The sequence below is a fragment of the Schistocerca nitens genome, chromosome 10 (genome assembly GCF_023898315.1).
Source record: "Schistocerca nitens isolate TAMUIC-IGC-003100 chromosome 10, iqSchNite1.1, whole genome shotgun sequence".
NCBI lineage: Eukaryota > Metazoa > Arthropoda > Insecta > Orthoptera > Acrididae > Schistocerca > Schistocerca nitens.
The window spans coordinates 233026849-233047533 of record NC_064623.1 but is presented as its reverse complement, the minus strand read 5'-3'; the positions used below and the strand labels follow the sequence as shown (position 1 = coordinate 233047533).

Below are 20685 nucleotides of genomic sequence, written 5' to 3'. Positions count from 1 at the left end.
AATACTCTCCTGTTTGAGTGCTGTCATTTGCCAAAATCTCATTTTGATATCTGGAACCGTTTATGAATAATGAGGAATGTTGTGGACATTTCACTATGGCTTTATCACTGGTGCAGAGAGATCGCAAATGAGTGTCCTACGTCACGTCAAATTTCTCGAGAGAGAAAAAAAAAAAAAGTGTGTGAATTCCTGACGGTCCAAACAGCTGAGGTCATGAGTCACTAGACATAAACACTACTTACACTGACTTAAACTAACTTATGCTAAGAATATCACACACACCCACGCCCGAGGGAGGACTCTAACCTACGGCGGGAGGGGCCGTGGAATCCGTGACATGGCGCCCTAAACCGCGCAGCCACCCCGCACGGCAAATTTCTCGAGATTGGTGACACATAGATACCGCTACCAGTCTGAAGAAAAATTCAATATGTTAGCTGAATTTCATACCCAAAAACATATTATGTAATATACACCAAACGCAAAATCATAGCGACCTCTATTTTTCATTGCAGACTTTTCCGAATTTCGCGCAGTGTCTTACTTCCACGTAAATACGAGTGCTATCAACAAAGTACATTACGTTTTGGAATTAAAAATAAATAAAGTATTGGAATTTTTTTTTATTATATACAGGTGAAAGCCACACTTAAATACTACTTTTCTACATAGTTGCCATTTAAATTAATGCACTTATCGTAGCGATGGACGAGCTTGGAAATTCCTTCGTCGTAAAATTCGGCCGCCTGCGCCTTCAACCACATGGTTAATCAGTAACCCGGTAGAAATACGATTTTTGTGGATTTCCTGGAAAGAGGCACTACAATAAGCTCTCAAAGGTATTGCCAAACTCTGCACAACCTCAGAAGAGCAATACAATACAAGTGCAGGGGAAAGTTGGGCTCAAAGGTCTGGCTGATTCACGACAACGCCCGGGCCCACACGGCAAATGCCACTCGTGAAGTTCTCGCATCTTTTAAGTGGGAGTTGTTTCCTCATCCGCCGTACAGCCCCGACCTGGCACCGAGCGACTTCCACTTATTCCCAGCAATGAAGAAGTGGTTGACTATGCAGCGTTTTGATGACGACGCACAGCTTCAAGAAGAGGTAACCACGTGGTTGAAGGCGCAGGCGGCCGAATTTTACGACTAAGGAATTTCCAAGCTCGTCCATCGCTATGATAAATGCCTTAATTTCAATGGAAACTATGTAGAAAAGTAGTATTGAAGTGTGGCTTTCATCTGTATATAATAAAAAAAATTCCAATACTTTATCTATTTTTAATTCCAAAACGTAATGTACTTTGTGGATAGCCCTCGTATCACATTAAGTGTGACCACTAACGTGATGATGGGCACGTCATCATAAACGTGAGATATAAAGCTATAAGTAAAGCAAAAAACATTTTTTTTACTTAATAATTTGTGTAAAATCGTTTAAGAAAGATTGTAAGGCGTGCGTCTCGATTCCGTCATCGCTGACCGGCCGAAAGGTGGAAAACACTTGACGGCCTTCCTTTCCGAACAAACGAAAGAACTCGCCCTGCGCTTTGGACGAAAACTGGTCGCTGATCATCGGCCACCGTATTCTGTACGGACTTTTACTTTTCCGGCGCCACGTAGAGCACTGCTTGCAGACGGGACCCACAGACCCTTAGCTGGGCTGTGCGTGCTCCTTTATATCTGCAGAGTCTCGACTCTGGTAGCGTGGCTCCAGATCTTTGACAATAGATCACGGACCCGCACAAACACCTAACTTATTCTCAGTATATTGTTGTAACCTACAGTTGGTATTTGCTTTTAGGTGCAAAGACGAACAAGTTCTGTGATTTTCCGACACGTGAACGCGCTATGTATAACTGTCACTCCGAGAAACAGGATTATTTTAAATTCACTCGGCAAGAATGGAATCTCTCCCTTTGCACCTTATTGTTAGCCATACTGTATGATAACCTTACCGGAAATTGGAGCCTTAAAGACTGAATGTTAATTGACTCGATTGGAATTTGTGGCATTGATTATTGACTCGCTTTTGTCTTCCGCTTCTATGGTGTTGTTCAGACGCTTTATTGCGACGGCATACCGAGACCGTTGAACGAATTTATGAATTCTTTTGGGAAGTTTACGCATTCGCCTAGCTTCACCATTGTACCAATGGATTTTAATATTTTTTTCACTTTGTACCTTATTCTACAGGTTATTAGGTGTATACATTGGGGTGACAAAAGTCATGGGATAAAGATTTGAACGTATACAGATTCCTGCAGTATCGCATACACAAGGTATGAAAGGGCAGTGCAGTGGCGGAGCTGTTATTTCTAATCAGGTACTTCAAACGAAAAGGTTTCCGAAGTGTTTGTGGTTCAAATGGCTCTGAGCACTATGGGACTTAACATCTGTGGTCATCAGTCCCCTAGAACTTAGAACTACTTAAACCTACCTAACCTAATGACATCACACACATCCATGCTCGAGGCAGGATTCGAACCTGCGACCGTAGCAGTCGCGCGGTTCCGGACTGCGCGCCTAGAACCGCTAGACCACCGCGGCCGGCCAAGTGTATGTGGCCGCACCACGGAAGTTAGCACACTTTGAAAGCGGAGTGGTGGTTGTAGCTGCACACATAGGACGCCACATTTCGGAAATCGTTAGGAAATTCACTATTCCCAGAACAACACTGTCAGGAGTATGCCGAGAATACCAAATTTCGGGCATTACCTCTCACCACGGGCAACGCAGAGACGTTTGCGTGGTAGAGATGGGTCGTTGGCGAACTAACGGGTCCAAATGGAACGGTTCACTAGATGAACGGAACGAGCGAGGAACGAATTCTAGGGAACGGTCTTACATAGTTCAGTCGCGGCTTTCTGCTCATAGTCCAGTATCCAGTTGTTCGTTTCGTTCGCTACGCACGCCCATTCTAGATCTGTTTCAAACCTTTTTTGAACTCTGAACTTCTGGTTCTTTTCGTATTCTATTCAGCGTCCACAACTGGTAATTAAAATGTATTTTATAATTACGTAAATTACGTAAAAATTACGTGGTATGCAATACATAGATCTTTTCAGGTAACAAAACAGCGTATCAGCTTACTTCACTATTTCGATAAACAGCAGAAGAAATACTCGTAAAAAGGCAATTTTCTTTTTGTTATTACACATGCAAAGGACGTCGCCATCGCACACACGAGTGACCATTTTCCGTCTTTTTTCGATCCAAGGTAAAAGAGCATGTTCATTGTTATGGAAGGCAGACAGACTTACAACCGCATTAAGCCCGCGATTCGTAATCGAGTGTATGCGCAGGTTAGGAGGGGCTATGTTACTGAGAACGGGCAGCCACACTGTAGGAGTTGGCCTGATTGTGCCTGATATAATACGCATTGTTGCATTAAGTTGGCTATCTACCATGTGTGTGTGTTTGCTGTTGAGCCACAGTATTCTGACACTGGATACACCAAGCCGAGTGCGGATGTTCTTAAGGTAGATGCTGTGGAGCCCCAAGTGATGCCACAGAGCTTCTGCAATATGTTGTTGCGTGTTTTAAGTTTCGCTGCAGTTTTCGTCAGGTGTTCTTTGAATGTTAGTGTCCTATCTAGGGTAACCCCAAGGTACTTTGGGTGTTTGTTGTGATTTAGTAATTTCCCGTCTAGATATACTTGTAGTTCTCTGTTGGCCATTTTGTTGTTCAAATGGAAGGCAGATACTTCCGTCTTTGTGGCACTAGGTTGTAGCCTCCATTTTCTAAAGTACTCGCTGAGAATCCCTAAGTCACCCGTAAGGATATCTTCGGCAGTTTCTATGTTTCTGTGGGCTGTTCCCAGAGCCCAGTCGTCAGCATAACCAAATTTACGCGATCTGGCTGCAGGCATGTCAGCTATGAAAAGGCTGAAAGGAAGGGGAGCAAGGACAGAGCCTTGTGGGAGTCCATTATTGAGTTTCATCTGTTTACTTCTCTCATTCCCCATTATTACTTGGAAGGTTCTATTTGACAACATATCGTCAATGAGGTTGGTTATCTTCTTGCAGGGAACGGCACAGATTAATTTGTGCATGAGTCCCTGTTTCCAAACTGTAGCATAGGCTGCAGTTAGGTCTATGAATCCTGCGCTACTTTATGTTTCTTCTGCACTGTTGTCAGTGATAGGACTTGCTCTGTACAGCAGCGATATGGACGGAATCCTGCTTGTTCGATAGGGATTTTTTTAGTATAGTTTGGCCTATTCTGTTGAGGAGCAGTCTTTCTAGTAGTTTATAGACCATACTGAGAAGGGCAATGGGGAGGTAACTCTCTGGTCTATCGCCTAGTTTACCAGGTTTCAGGACTGCGATGATCTTTGCTCGTTTGAGTGAGGGAGGAATGTTACCCACTTGGAGAATGTCCGTAAAGAACTTAGCCAGCCATTGTTTTGCGTAGGCTTCGACATGTATGAGGAACTCAGGGTGGATACCATCTAAACCCGGAGTTTTGCCTGGTTTAACCTTCTTCAGGGCATTGGTAAGCTCCTCGATACGAATTTCTGATGAATATTCTGAGTCCATTGCACGGGTCCTTTTTAATGTTTTTAAGTCCTTCACTTTTGTTGTGTGCTTTCTATTTCATGGGGCTCTAGACGCAGAAACTATGCGGGATGCAACCTTGTTAGGAGATATTTTGTCCTTTCTATGTTCAGGTGGATTTGCGCCTCCAAGTTTATGCAGTAGGGACCAGGCTTGTCGGCTTGATTTTGAAAAGTCTAGATTTTCAACAGTATTCTCCCATTTTTGCCGTCTAATAAAGTCCATGTTATGTAATAGTTCATCTGCTATTTCCCGGTCCCCATTCTTGAGGAATTCCTCGTACAGGTCATCGCATATCCCAGTCCAACTGAGAATGTATTTTTTGCGGTACCCTCTTGGGATCGCTGTTTTCGCAGAGCTAATGACCGCTCGCACAAACCTCTCATAGCTCTTGCTGGTTTTGTAAAATTCCACCTTGGTCGAGGGTAAGCCCTTATTATCGGGATGGATATACCGATATTAATAAGCACAGGGCGGTGGTGGGTATGAGGGAAGTCCGTCAGGACCCTTCTCGAGGCTGTCAGTGGTTTATCGTTTGTATCCCTCGAAACAAAGCACAGATCCGGGTTATAGTCGCAGTTCCATGCTGAATGTCACTCGGTCCTGGGCATCAGAGACCAGATATGTATTTTGTTCCTCGGACCAATCGACCAGCATGCCTCCATTGCTATCATTCGTACTGTATTTCCACATTTCGTGGTGACTATTATAGTCCCCAACGTATACGCCTGGGTGTGGGTGGTGCCGGCCGAAGTGGCCGTGCGGTTCTAGGCGCTGCAGTCTGGAACCGCGAGACCGCTACGGTCGCGGGTTCGAATCCTGCCTCGGGCATGGATGTGTGTGGTGTCCTTAGGTTAGTTAGGTTTAACTAGTTCTAAGTTCTAGGGGCCTAATGACCTCAGAAGTTGAGTCCCATAGTGCTCAGAGCCATTTGAACCATTTTGATTTGGGTGTTGGTGGATCTTTATCACTTCAGCCGGCCATGTCGTAGCAGGAGGTTTATAGATGTTAGTTACTGTAACTTCTGATACTTTGATGACAACTTCTTGGATATCATTTGCAATGGAGGCTTCAACTAGAAAGGCGTCCTCTATGTCCCCACGCAAATATGTCGCAACACCATAGTGTCTGTCATACGTGGCTCCAAGTAGATCATATCCCAGTATACTTCCTCTAGCTTCAAGTTGGGCTCTATTTTCAGCACGAGTTTCCTGTATGGCTACCAGGTCAATGTCGTTATCGTGTAAAATTCTCTGCAATACTTGACATTTTGCTGTGCTTATACCCTCAATGTTGAAATGGCAGATTCGGATGCATAGTCCGAGATCCTTAGTCAGTTGGTCCCTAAGAGGACCGTTGTATGTATCTTGCATAGCGCTTTGTCTGTCGTTCTGTTTCACTGTGATGTGGGGCAGGAATTCTTCGTTCGGTGTGCCGCCAAGCACAATGAACGGTGAACTAGAAAAAATGAACGGTTCCCAAAAAAGAGCGATCACCAGTGAACTAGTTCCCAAGGTTCAAATGGTTCAAATGGCTCTGAGCACTATGGGACTCAACTGCTGAGGTCATTAGTCAGTTCCCAAGGATGAACGACTTTGTCCATCTGTATTGCGTAGAGTTGTCAGTGCTAACAGGCGAGCAACAATGCGCGAAATAATCGCAGAAATCAGTGTGGGACGTATGACGATCGTATCCGCTAGGGGCGAAATTTGACGTTAGTGGGCTATGGCAGCAGACGATGAGTGTCTTTGCTGACAGCACAACATGGCCTGCAGTGCCTCTCCTGGGCTCGTGACCATATCGGTTGGACGCTAGACAACTGGAAAACCGTGGTCTGGGCAGATGAGTCCCGACTGTAGGATTCCAGTGCAGCACAGACCTCACGAAACAATGTACCCACGTTGTCACCAAGGCACTGTGCAAAGTGGTGGCGGCTCCATAATGGTGGGGACTGTGTTTACGTGGAATGTACTGGGTCCACTGGTCCAACCGAACCGATCACTGGCTGGAAATGGTTATGTTCGGTTAGTTAGAGATCATCTGCATCCATTCATGGAAATCATATAATTTTTGTGGATAGCAGCGCGCCATGTCATCGGGCCACAATTTTTTGGACTGATTTGAAGAACATTCTGGACAACTCGAGCGAATGATCTGGCCGCCCAGATCGCCCATCATGAACCAAAGGGAACATTTATGGGAGGTCAGTTGGAGCACAAATTCCTCTACTGGACGGCTATAGGGGCAGCATGGCTCATTATTTCTGCATGCGACTTCCAGCGACATGTTGAGTCCATGCAACATCGAACTGCTTCACTATACTAGGCAAAAGGTGCTCTGACACGATATTTGGAAGTATCTCATGATTTTTGAGACTTCACTGTGGGTACTGATTTTGTGATCATTAATACCTTACAGTTTTTGCACAAGCATGTCACATAATTTACTACATGATGTTTTCTGAATGGTCTTAACTGCGCCACTAAGTGGACTACGCCTCTCTGTATAGGCTAACCGTTTTGCATACACCTGACTTTCTACCCAGAGGAAAATAAACATTAATGGCTTGCTCTTCCTGCACGTACTTGGAGGTAGTAACCAACCTGAAAACATACTTCTTGATGCAATAATTTACCAACAGCCGTATGTATTGTAGAAATTTATTTTATTTTATGGTCTTCTATGTGCTACCAGTTTCCGCATTATATTGATGCCATCTTCAGGCCCCACTCGTCACAGTCGTAAAATCACTATACACGGAAGGAGCCATATAACTGGATCCGTGAATCAATCGTCCTGCAACAGCTCTTGGTGGCCAGGCGACACAGTGTGATAACGATTTGATACACGGATCCAGTTATATGGCTCCTTCTGTGTATAGCGGTTTTACGACTATGACGAGTTGGGCCTGAAGATGGCATCAATGTAATGCTGAAAGTGGTAGCACATAGAAGTTCATAAAATAAAATAAATTTCTACAACACATACGGCTGTTGGTAAATTATTGCATCAAGAAGTTCATGCCAGCCGTCGTCCCACGATCCATAATGGATCGACGAAGATTAAAGACATACTAGTCCTAGTATCTACAATTATTAGTCTGCAAATGAAGTAAAGCCACGCGGGGTAGTCGCGCGGTCTCAGGCGCCTTGCCACGGTCCGCGCGGCTCCCCCCGTCGGAGGTTCGAGTCCTCCCTTGGTCATGGGTGAGTGTTTTGTCCTAAGCGTAAGTTAGTTTAAGTTAGGTTAAATAGTGCGTTAGCCTAGGGACCGATGACCTCAGCAGTTTGGTCCCATAGTCGTTACCACAAATTAATTAAGTGATGAAGTAAATACTGACGTAATGATGTTCAGTACACTGTCCTCAGTCACCAGTAAAAATGTGTGCACTTACACCCCTAACACGCCGAACATTCGCTAATTGGTTCATTGAACTACTTCATTTTTACTGCTAAAATTTTTCCCTCATACAACCATTCGTTTTTACGTTGTTCCTCTATACAGGGTTGTACTTTCTGGATGAGTTGTTCCTGTATCTTCAGTACGTTACACAAATGATCGGTTAAGATGATTTTTCCAGAGTGCGGAACAATGCAATATGTGGAGTATCCAAGACGTATTTAAGAAAATTATATAACAAGGCCGAGAACATTACATTTCTCCCTTGAAAAATACATTGATACGAAAGAGACAGATGTCCTGGTGACACCCACCATGTGGTGCCGACAACCTCAAACACTCATAAGCCGGCCGCTGTGGCCGAGCGGTTCTAGGCGCTTCAAGCCACGGGCATGGATATGTGTGTTGTCATTAGGTTAGTTAGGTTTAGGTGATTCTAAATCTAGGGGACTGATGACCTCAGATGTTAAGTCCCATAGTGCTCAGGGCCCATTTGAACCATTTTTGATCTTGTGGACTCCGCGCCCATTAATCATGGTTGGCGAACGACATAACCAGCCTCAAATACTTTTTAAGTGTTTTATTTTAGAGCCATAACCGATTTTGGGCTACCATGTCCAGCTTCAGACGGCTAATAGTTTTCATTACAGAGATGTTTTGATCAATAGCATACCGTCTGCCCACAATACGTTCCAGCAGATGGCGATCTGTATTGGTGTGGCCCATGTGGTTTTGTAGCTCGATATATATGTTCCTGAATTCCACCATAGCACACACACATAATGTAAATAAATCACTGTGGCTCACTTCGCAATGTTCATAAAATGCATGTTGAGCCTCGCATGTGCATTATACACTTGATTTTTTCCCTTAAATTGGAAAGACTGTACGATTATGACATGTTCGATATGTCTGCCATCATTGGCGATGATGTGGCGCAGACGAATATCGAACTTCTGCATCACCCGCTGAAGTGTCGGAACATCGATGCTGTCGATGACCTCTTGAAAGGCTGTTTTCGGCTCAGCGATGGTTTTAAGGTTATTTTTGTACACCTTGTCTTTAAGACAGTCCCACAGAAAGAACTCTCATGTGTTCAGAGAGTATGACACCAAATTCATATTCGGAGAATAACACACCAAACAAGGCCCATGCCTGTGGCCTCTGGGTACCCCAGAGCCAGAATGCGGCCCCCAAAGTGCTCCTCCAGGACATCAGACACTCTCCTGCTTCAATGGAATCGAGCTCCGTCTTGCATGAACCACCTCCTGTCGAAATCAGGGTCACTTTGGACAATGGGGGTTAAATTATTTTCCAAAACTTTCACGTACCGTTCGGTAGTCACCGTGCCATCAAGGAATATCGCATCGATTATTCCGTGACTGGAGACTGCACACCACCCAGTCACCCGTTGAGGGCGAAACGACATCTCGATCGCGAAATGTGGATTCTCACTCTCCCAAATGCGCCAATTTTGCTTACTGACGAACTCATCCAAATGAAAGTGGCTTCGCCGCCAAAGCAAATTATGCCCATGCGGATACAAATTCCAGCCATGCCCCGTGGCCAACTGTGTAGTATATATATGATCAAAAGTATCCGGACACCTGGCTGAAAATGACGTACACGTTCGTGGCGCCCTTCATCGGTAATGCTGGAATTCAGTTCAGTGTGGTGTTTGCCCACCATTAGCCTTCGTGACAGCTTCCACTCTCGGAGGCATCCATTCAATCAGGTGCTGCAAGGGGAACGGCAGTCAATTCTTTCCGGAGTGCTGCACTGAGGAGAGGTATCGACATCGGTCGCTAAAGCCGGGAACGAAGTTGGCGTTCCAAAACATCACAAAAGTGTTCTACAAGATTCAGGCCAGGACTCTGTGCAGGCCAGTCCATTACAGGAATGTCATTGTCGTGCAACCACTCCGTCACAGGCCGTGCATTATGAACAGGAATTCTATCGTGTTGGAAGATACAATCGTCATCCCCGAATTGTCCTCAACAGTGGGAAGCGAGAAGGTGTTTAAAACATCGATATACTGGTAGGCCTGTGCTGTGATAGTGCCACCCGAAACAACAAATGGTGCAAGCTCCCTCAGCGAAAAACACGACCACACCGTAACGCCACCGGTTCCGAATTGTACTGTTGACACTAGACACGCTGGCAGACGACGTTCACCGGGCATTCGACATACCCACACCCTGCCATCGGATCGCCACATTCTGTACCGTGATTTGTCACTCCACACAACGTTTTTCTACTGTTCAATCGTCCAATGTTTACGCTCCTTACACGAAGCGAGGCACCGTTTGGTATTTACCGGTGTGATGTGTGGCTTATGAGCAGCCACTCCACCATGAAATCCAAGTTTTCTGACCTCCCGCCTAACTGTTATAGTACTTGCAGTGGATCCTGATGCAGTTTGGAATTCCAGTGTGATGGTGTGGATAGATGTCTATTACGCATTACGACCCTCTTCAACTGTCGGCGGTCTCTGTCAGTCGACACACGAGGCTAGCCTGTGCGCTTTTGTGCTATACGTGTCCCTTCACGTTTCCACTTCACTATCACATCGGAAACAGTGGGCCTAGGAATGTTTAGCAGTGCGGGAATCTCCCGTACAGACGTATCACACAAGTGACACCCAATCACCTGACCACGTTCGAAGTCCGTGAATTCCGCGGAGCGCCCCATTCTGTCCTCTCACGATGTCTAATGACTACTGAGGCCGCTGATATTGAATAGCTGGCAGTAGGTGGCAGCACAATGCACCTAATAAGGAAATCGTATGTTTTTGGGGATCGGATATTTTTGATCACATAGTGTATATATATTCTTGTGCAGTGTGGAGCAGACGACATGCTGTAACCGCAACATCTGTGCAACGGTAATATTAGCCACCTGAAGATGGGCACGGTAGCCTGACACCGGTTATGGCACTAAAATGAAACATTCTATAAGTATTTGAGGCTGGTTGCGTCATTTGTAACGACGGAAATCCATATCCTCCTATTTCCATCTGTTGTACTATAAATTTTTTCCTTATTTTGTTACCTCAAGATATGACATTTCTGTTTCTATATATTGTAATTGTTTTAATATATATATATATATATATATATATATATATATATATATGTGTGTGTGTGTGTGTGTGTGTGTGTGTGTGTGTGTGTGTGTGTGTGCGTGTGTGTGTGTGTGTGTGTGTGTAAATTTATGCATTTATGTCGATGTATAATTGGTTTGTTTTGTAAATATTATTTGTATTTTTACGCTGGGTCTGGCCTAGGGAAAACTATGCTATCGAACGATTATATCGATAGGTCGTGTGGAGGACCAAAGTGTTTAGGATCTTTGGTAGTGTGAACTCTGCCGCGTGGAGCGCGGGCAGGGTAGAGTCTGGCTGGAGTAGGGCGGTGGAGCAGGTGTGTTGTGTGACGCTCCCGCGAGTTGCCGCGCTTTCGGGGTTTGGCAGCATGTAATTGCGCTCGACTTGCTATGATAGTTTCTGGCACGGTGTCGCGGGCGGGAAACATTAGCAGGCACACATCAAGAGCCCCTTTCGCATGGAGACCGTGTTGAGAAGAAGGCGCGCCAACATCCAGCTTTTGCCACAGCTACGGCCGACAATGAGTGATTGTCGCCACCTCCTCGATCGATGACTTCAAACCTTCAATCTGCCAACAAGGAAGACTGAAAGCACGTAAAGTTTTAGAACAGTATGGCAGACCTCAGGATTTGAAACTGTTCCATTTGCATCACTAAAATACAGCAATTTAGCATGAACCTTTGCTGCTCATTGTCCCAATTGCATTACCAAGCAGGGTCCCTTCCTTTTCCGAAATTCAAACGCCAGAATTAAAGTAATATCGTTCGATTTCACTGCTTTAATTTCAAAATTCAGTTAAGGTATTCATAGCTGGCTACAATATTTAGATTACACAAGCACAAATAAGGAATGCGAGTTTTGTTACCATATTTTAGCTTACCTGTGACTTCAGCTCAGCTTGGTACATACTAAATTTTACTATTGTTAATTGTTCAGAAACATCTAATTCAAGTTCAAAGTTAAATCTCTTATTTCTAAATTGCGTAGATTCAAGTAGCTTTTGAAATGATTGTTGAGGTAGCCCAAGACTAACCTTATTTTATTGAATTTCGTAGTGGTTCAGAAACAAAGTTCTCTGTTAATTTCAGTCACTAAATTAACTTTCAATTTTCCGGTTTTATTAATTCTTTCGCTAAATTAAGTCAGAGTGTAGCGAAATTTATCACTTCTGAGAAACATTCAGTTTTCACACACGTGTCAACCTTCAGTTGCCACGCTTTTAGTGCTAATTATATGTGCAGTAACCTTTCTTTTTCAGTTATTATAGTAGTTGTTCATCGGACTGGCGACCGTAATTTTCCCCAAATCTCAAATATCTAATTAACGCCAGTTAATTGTTAACGTAACGACCGCACATTTACTTTCTTTATTAACTTGACCCCTTTTCAAAATTAATTTCCACCAGTTTCATTTGCATTTTTCCTTTCATTTAGATGTAACCCTTTCCTCCCTCTTTACCGACAGATTAACTTTGGTGACGATTGCTTTTCCCAAATTTCCATTAGGTACATGCGGTTTAAAATTTACTGTCATTGAGGTCGATAAGTGAGGGGGAGGTTACACATTCACCAACTAGAAACTTTGTGTTTGTCTTTAGGCACCGTAACTGACGGCACACGAATACACGGACTTTACTCGTACAGTACGAGGTGCATTCAAGTTCTAAGGCCTCCAATTTTTTTTCTCCGGACTGGAAAGAGATAGAAACATGCGCGTTGTTTTAAAATGAGGCCGCGTTCATTGTCAATACGTCCCAGAGATGGCAGCACCGTACCGCAGATGGAATTTTACCACCAGCGGCGAGAATGAGAACTGTTTTAAATACTTAAAATGGCGACGTTTTCCTTACTTGAACAGCGTGCTATCATTCGTTTTCTGAATTTGCGTGGTGTGAAACCAATTGAAATTCATTGACAGTTGAAGGAGACATGTGGTGATGGAGTTATGGATGTGTCAAAAGTGCGTTCGTGGGTACGACAGTTAAATGAAGGGAGAACATCGTGTGACAACAAACCGAAACAACCTCGGGCTTGCACAAGCCGGTCTGACGACACGATCGAGAAAGTGGAGAGAATTGTTTTGGGGGATCGCCGAATGACTGTTGAACAGATCGCCTCCAGAGTTGGCATTTCTGTGGGTTCTGTGCACACAATCCTGCATGACGACCTGAAAATGCGGAAAGTGTCATCCAGGTGGGTGCCCCGAACGCTGACGGACGACCACACGGCTGCCCGTGTGGCATGTTGCCAAGCAATGTTGACGCGCAACGACAGCACGAATGGGACGTTCTTTACGTCGGTTGTGACAATGGATGAGACGTGGATGCCATTTTTCAATCCAGAAACAAAGCGCCAGTCAGCTCAATGGAAGCACACAGATTCACCGCCACCAAAAAAATTTCGGGTAACCGCCAGTGCTGAAAAAATGATGGTGTCCCTGTTCTGGGACAGCGAGGGCGTAATCCTTACCCATTGCATTCCAAAGGGCACTAAGGTAACAGGTGCATCCTACAAAAATGTTTTGAAGAACAAATTCCTTCTTGCACTGCAACAAAAACGTCCGGGGAGGGCTGCGCGTGTGCTGTTTCACCAAGAAAACGCACCCGCACATCGAGCTACCGTTACGCAACAGTTTCTTCGTGATAACAACTTTGAAGTGATTCGTCATGCTCCCTACTCACCTGACCTGGCTCCTAGTGACTTTTGGCTTTTTCCAGCAATGAAAGACACTCTCCGTGTCCGCACATTCACCAGCCGTGCTGCTATTGCCTCAGCGATTTTCCAGTGGTCAAAACAGACTCCTAAAGAAGCCTTCGCCGCTGCCATGGAATCATGGCATCAGCGTTGTGAAAAATGTGTACGTCTGCAGGGCGATTACGTCGAGAACTAACGCCAGTTTCATCGATTTCGGGCGAGTAGTTAAATAGAAAAAATTGGAGGCCTTAGAACTTGAATGCAGCTCGTATTTGCGAAACGCTTCAGGCGGTAAGGAGACGGTACTTCGAGCCTCCAGCAGCAGTCGCTGCAGCAGCAGCTCGCTGGCTTACCTTCGAGGCGGCGGAGAACAGCAGAGCGCTTACTGCGGCGATCAGGAGCGTCCTCATGGTGGCTGGCGGAGGGAGGCTGTGGCGCCTGCCTGCGTGCTCGCAGCCGCACTTATACCCCTCCCCCGCGCCGTCTCACTCCGCGTGACATGGTGGCAAAACAGAAATTACTGTCAGCTGCACGAGCGGTTCCCTCACCTGTCGCTAAAGTTTGTTCAGCACGCTTCCTGCTGTCGAGCTGACGTGACAGACTGGACACATATTTTTAATTTAAATTTTTTTTATTTTCACCGGCTGTTGTGGGACGGTCGCAGTGAGTTGTTTCCGCAGCTGTCTGCCTGTCACTGGCTCTGGTCAGCGACGAAAAAGAAAATTACACACTCTGCTTGCTATTGTTGAGATGAAATCACGCGAACGGAGCGTGCCTTCCTGAAATGTCGTGAAACTAGCAGAAATATTTTGGAGAAAGAATCGTCCCCTCTGTAGGAATCAACATGGAGCAGAGGTGTTGTCAAACTCAGCTCACTTTGAAGTATATTTCCGCCATTTTACTGTACATATGCCTTTATTTTATATAACTATCGTTGTTGTTGTGGTCTTCAGTCCTGAGACTGGTTTGATGCAGCTCTCCATGCTACTCTATCCTGTGCAAGCTTCTTCATCTCCCAGTACATACTGCACCCTACATCCTTAAGAATCTGCTTAGCGTATTCATCTCTTGGTCTCCCTCTACGATTTTTACCCTCCACGCTGCCCTCCAATACTAAACTAGTGATCCCTTGATGCCTCAGAACATGTCCTACTAACCGATCCATTCTACTAGTCAAGTTGTGCCACAAACTCCTCTTCTCCCCACTCCTATTCAGTACCTCCTCATTAGTCATGTGATCTACCCATCTAATCTTCAGCATTCTTCTGTAGCACCACATTTCGAAAGCTTCTATTCTCTTTGTGTCCAAACTATTTATCGCCCATGTTTCACTTCCATACATGGCTACACTCCATACAAATACTTTCAGATACGACTTCCTGACACTTAAATCTATACTCGATGTTAACATATTTCTCTTCTTCAGAAAAGCTTTCCTTGCCACTGCCAGTCTACATTTTATATCCTCTCTACTTCGACCATCATCAGTTATTTTGCTCCCCAAATAGAAAAACTATTATAATTCGGGAGGACGACGGTTCAATCCCGCGTCCGGCCATCCTGATTTAGGTTTTCCGTGATTTCCCTAAATCGCTCCAGGCAAATGCCGGGATGGTTCCTTTCAAAGGGCACGGCCGACGTCCTTCCCTGTCCTTCCCTAATCCGATGAGACCGATGACCTCGCTGTCTGGTCTCCTTCCCCAAACAACCCCCCCTCTACAAATGCTCAGAAGTGAGAAGGACCGTAGATCATTAACCCATTCCAGTATCACACTAAAAATTATCGAAGTAATCCTACTTACATATTGGATATGATCAGAGTTTGTTGAGAGAAGTAATCGTTAAGATATGTTAAACTGAGCGTCTCAGTGTTGTAACATTATGTGATTGCCTATCATTTTAAATCATTCCCTATTCGAGCAGTCACTCGGCAACAGCTACAGTGAGCAAATAATGTTGCGAGAATGTAAAAGGCGAACGTCCTGTGACGTAACGTGTTTATTGTCGAAGCGCCGTCAGAGATGCAGTGAGTTACTGACTTTGAAAACCGCGGCGCGAAAAACACACAGAAGAAGGAGAGCTTGTATGAAGTTCAGAACGTAGGGGACGAAGTACTGGCAGAAGTAAAGCTGTGAGGACGGGGCGTGAGTCGTGCTTGGGTAGCTCAGCTGGTTTTTGTCAGCTCCCAAATGACGGTATGGACACGTTGCCCAACGAGCCTCACTGGTCTCCTCCTGTCGGCATACTCGCCGGTCTCCCTGTCAGCCCCAGTGATGATCTCGGATGTTCCGGCCCAGTTCCATTATATACGATACTTCTTTCTTGAACTCAGTTATCTACGCCTCACCTTACCAAGATAGCTTTTACTCAAGACATAGGCAGTATACAATGTACTCCAATTAGGTCGTCCACCTAACCCGATTGAACAAAAGTTCCCCCAGGTTGACTGGCGTCATGTATGGCGCGCGGTTTTCGCCTGTTACCTTGACACGAAAGTTCAATCTGTCTGGTACCTAACTGTCAATGGTAAGCAAATCAACCAACTTCGCCTTCATCGTATCCACCTCGCCCAATCACCTCTATGTTCCACGTGTGGAGTGCCAGACAATGACGAACATCGGTTTGTTTGCGGACCGGCGGCGGCGGTTTGGCACTTGATTCGACGTATTGTGGCTTTCCTAAAGCGGAACATTCCGGATCGGATTACTCCCCTTTCATTATTATTTCCGGAACGTGACTATTTTCCTCGGACAAAGACCAATGCTGTGAATTGGATTCGCGGACATGCCATTCACTACCAGTCTGGACAAACTGTATACTCTGTACTCGATTTTTGGACGTACCTCAATGACCGTCATTATGTCGTTCTCCGTCACCCAAAATACAGACAATTTTTCTCGAACTTCCTTGGGAGTGCTTTCCACGACCCGCCTCGCAGCTGGAATGTGTTAAGCCAAGAGAGAAGAAGGTTTCCTGTTTGAACCAATGAACATTTCTGAACAATTGAACGGAACACATCAATTTCGAGAAGACGTGACTCAACATATTACCAGCGGAGCGCAGAAGGCCTCTGATCAATTACACAAAAAAACTAAACAAAAAAAAATCCAGTAAAAGCAAGATTTTGTTTTGTTTGTAAGGATAGCCCTAACCTTGATTTTCCATATTTCCCCTGGTATACAGGCAGCTCTCTGGGGTAGGTTTAGTCAGGAGCCAACGCCTGAAGTGGACCAGATTTTTTTGTTATAGGTTGAAAAGTGACGGTGGCACTTACGGTTTTTTTAGTTCCATTTTCCTAAGGGGCTTTAAAAAAGGGGAAAAATGTTTAAAAAAGAAAAAACAAAAAAAATAAAGACACAAAATAAAATAAAAAAGAAAAAAGTTGGTAGAGCACTTGCCCGCGAAAGGCAAAGGTCCCGAGTTCGAGTATCGGTCCGGCACACAGTTTTAATCTACCAGGAAGTTTCATATCAGCGCACACTCCGCTGCAGAGTGAAAATCTCATTCTGAGAAGAACACTTTTACACAGTCTTTTGATGTACGAGATATTCTCAATGAACAGTTACTCATTTTCTCTTGTCTCTTGTAACTTGGGTCGGACGCGCATGTCTTGCCGACGTATTATTATTGTTAAAAATAATATTATTTTAGTGTAAAGTAAAAGTGCAGTACTAAAAATGCAATACTGCATAGCAGTAGATTTATTGTGCGACGTGTATGTGAAAACGTCAGAGGAATTATTTTCATTACGAGAAATGCCAGTCAAAACGGCACCCATGTTAAATCCTTCATTGCAGTGTAAATCCATCTATTAATTGCCATAAGTTCAGAGTTAAATGGAACTGGTGTATGGACTAGTTATTTAGTATAGAAGCTATGTCTCACTCCTTCATGACGTTATTTAATTTTCTTTGTGTTTCTGCCAAATAGAGAGTTCAAAAATGGTTCAAATGGCTCTGAGCACTATGGGACTTAACATCTGTGGTCATCAGTCCCCTATAACTTAGAACTACTTAAACCTAACTAACCTAAGGACACCACACACATCCATGCCCGAGGCAGGATTCGAACCTGCGACCGTAGCAGTCGCGCGGTTCCGGACTGAGCGGCTAGAACCGCTAGACCACCGCGGCCGGCCAAAAAGAGAGTTCACAGTCACGAATTATTTCGTCGAAATCGGACGGAAGTTTCATCCGGCGAAATATTTTCTCCGTGCCATATTCTACTGGTAAATGCATGATAAACTACGTTCCCGTAGGAAATTCGTGTTGAGCTATCCAAAAATAATTATATTTTGAATAGGCACTTACTCTCCTCTGCAATTCAACTTCCGACTGATCAGACGATCCAACAAGAAACAGCCGCACACGGTCGGCGTTCGCAAATATATTTCCACCGCTGATTATAGCTATATGTTACAGCACAAAAGTAAACATATTGTTATAATTAGCGACTACGAACGGGGACATTTATAACTGTATGTTTATGTATACACATTACGAGCTATATGTTACAGCACAAAAGTAAACATATTGTTATAATTAGCGACTACGAACGGGGACATTTATAACTGTATGTTTATGTATACACATTACGAGCTATATGTTACAGCACAAAAGTAAACATATTGTTATAATTAGCGACTACGAACGGGGACATTTATAACTGTATGTTTATGTATACACATTACGAGCTATATGTTACAGCACAAAAGTAAACATATTGTTATAATTAGCGACTACGAACGGGGACATTTATAACTGTATGTTTATGTATACACATTACGAGCTATATGTTACAGCACAAAAGTAAACATATTGTTATAATTAGCGACTACGAACGGGGACATTTATAACTGTATGTTTATGTATACACATCACGTAAACATATCGTTATAGCGTGTACATAAGTACAAAGTCACCGAAATATATCGCAGACACGTAGCAAACGTACACTGAAGCACCAAACAAATGGTACAGGCATGTGTAATCAAATACAGGGATATTTAAACGGGCAGAATACGCCGCTGCGGTCGGCATCGCCTATATAAGAGGACAAGTGTCTGGCGCAGTTGTTAGATCGGTTACTGCTGCTGCAGTGGCAGGCTATCAACACTTAAGTGAGTTTGAACGTGGTGTTACAGTCGCCGCGCGAGCGATGGGGCCAAACTACTCTGAGGTAGCGCTGAGGTTGGGGTTTTCTCGTACGACCATTTCACGAGTGTACCGCGAATACCAGGAATCCGGTAAAACATCAAATCTCCGACATCGCTGCGGTCGCAAAAAGATCCTAGCAGAACGAGACCAACGACGACTGAAGACAATCGTCCAACGTGACAGAAGTGCAACCCTTCCGCATATTGGCGCAGATGTCACTGCTGGGCCCTCAACAAGCGTCACGATGCGAACCATTCGACGAAGCATGTGAACATATGAGTTTTCGGAGCCGAAGGCCCACTCTTGTACGCACGACACGAAGTTTTACGAGTCGCCTGGACCCGTCAACACCGACATTGGACTGTTGATAACTGAAAACATGTTGCCTGGTCGGACGAGTCTCGTTTCAAATTGCATCGAGCGGATGGAGACAACCTCATGAATCCATGGACCCTACATGTCAGCAGGGGACTGTTCGAGTTGGTGGAGGCTCTAAAAAATGGCTCTGAGCACTATGGGACTTAACTGCTGAGGTCATCAGTCCCCTACAACTTAGAACTACTTAAACCTAACCAACCTAATGACATCACACACATCCATGCCCGAGGCAAAATTCGAACCTGCGACCGACATTTTAACATCATTAAGGTAAATACATTGTTTGTTCTCTATCAAAATCTTTCATTTGCTAACTATGCCTATCAGTAGTTAGTGCCTTCAGTAGTTAGAATCTTTTATTTTACTGGCAGTATTGGCGCTCGCTGTATTGCAGTAGTTCGAGTAATGAAGATTTTTGTGAGGTAAGTGATTCATGAAAGGTATAGGTTATTGTTAGTCAGGGCCATTCTTTTGTAGGGATTACTGAAAGTCAGATTGCGTTGCGCTAAAAATATTGAGTGTTAGTTTAGTGTTGATCAGAATAAGTAAAGAGAGAAATGCTTGAGTACGTTCAGTTCTGCTCAGCTGTTTGAAAATCAAATAAAGTAGAGGTTTTCCAGCACTGTCATTTATAAATTTTACTAAGGGGATGCTGCAGTTTAAAGGAATCACATTTGATTCATAAGTGGAGCCGTTCAAGCAATATTTTCTTTTTTATTCATGAATTATTGTTGCACTCTTTATTTTTGCATGTTGTGGTTTTATTTCTGTCATTTGACTTAAGGTTTTGTCTTACATTACTCAGCGTCCGTTCTTTCCTGCGTTTTTTATGGCCTTGCTTCTTTTCTCGTTCCTCATGTTTATGGGCTGGCAAAGAGCAAGTAGGAAAGTCCTTTGCAAACATGAACGCTAAAACTGTGGTGCATATGAGTTGAAAGATGAAAATGTAACGAATAAGAAGCAATACTGATACCAGTAAGCAAACAAGCATCGGTTTTGGAGTTCCAGTTTCATTTTCTGTCGATACAAGTACAGTAAAAGTAGAATTTAATAGATTACGAAAGCATGCTTTTCGCAACGCTTCCTTCTCTTTTCAGAATACAGCAGCAAAACACGAGTTATGTTAACGAGGCCAAATCTGTCGTATTGCTAGAGCAAATACCGCATTCAGGGGCAGAAAAACGTTCGAAACTCTTTGCTGACGCTATATTATTTATGTAACAACTGTAATTCTTAGTATTTAAAACAGCTGCTGCATGCACACGACAGAAATAATTAGCGAGAAGCAATCGTAAACAGTAGTGTGCTAATGTTTTGGGTTACTTAAAATGGTGGCAGGCGCCGCAGATTCTGGCTTCAAAACAACGTACAATCTAAGTCTGTAGCGCCATCTCC

General features: G+C 44.2%; 1 protein-coding gene across 1 annotated transcript in view; it reads right to left on the bottom strand.

Moving 5' to 3' along the window:
- Positions 1-14207, bottom strand: part of LOC126210440 (uncharacterized) — a 77804-nt gene extending 63597 nt beyond the window's left edge. The window contains exon 1 of the mRNA XM_049939672.1: positions 14110-14207. Within this exon, the coding sequence (XP_049795629.1) occupies positions 14110-14166 (57 nt within the window). The 5' untranslated portion in view covers positions 14167-14207. The remainder of the gene's footprint in view (positions 1-14109) is intronic.
- Between the last annotated feature and the right edge of the window lie 6478 nt (positions 14208-20685).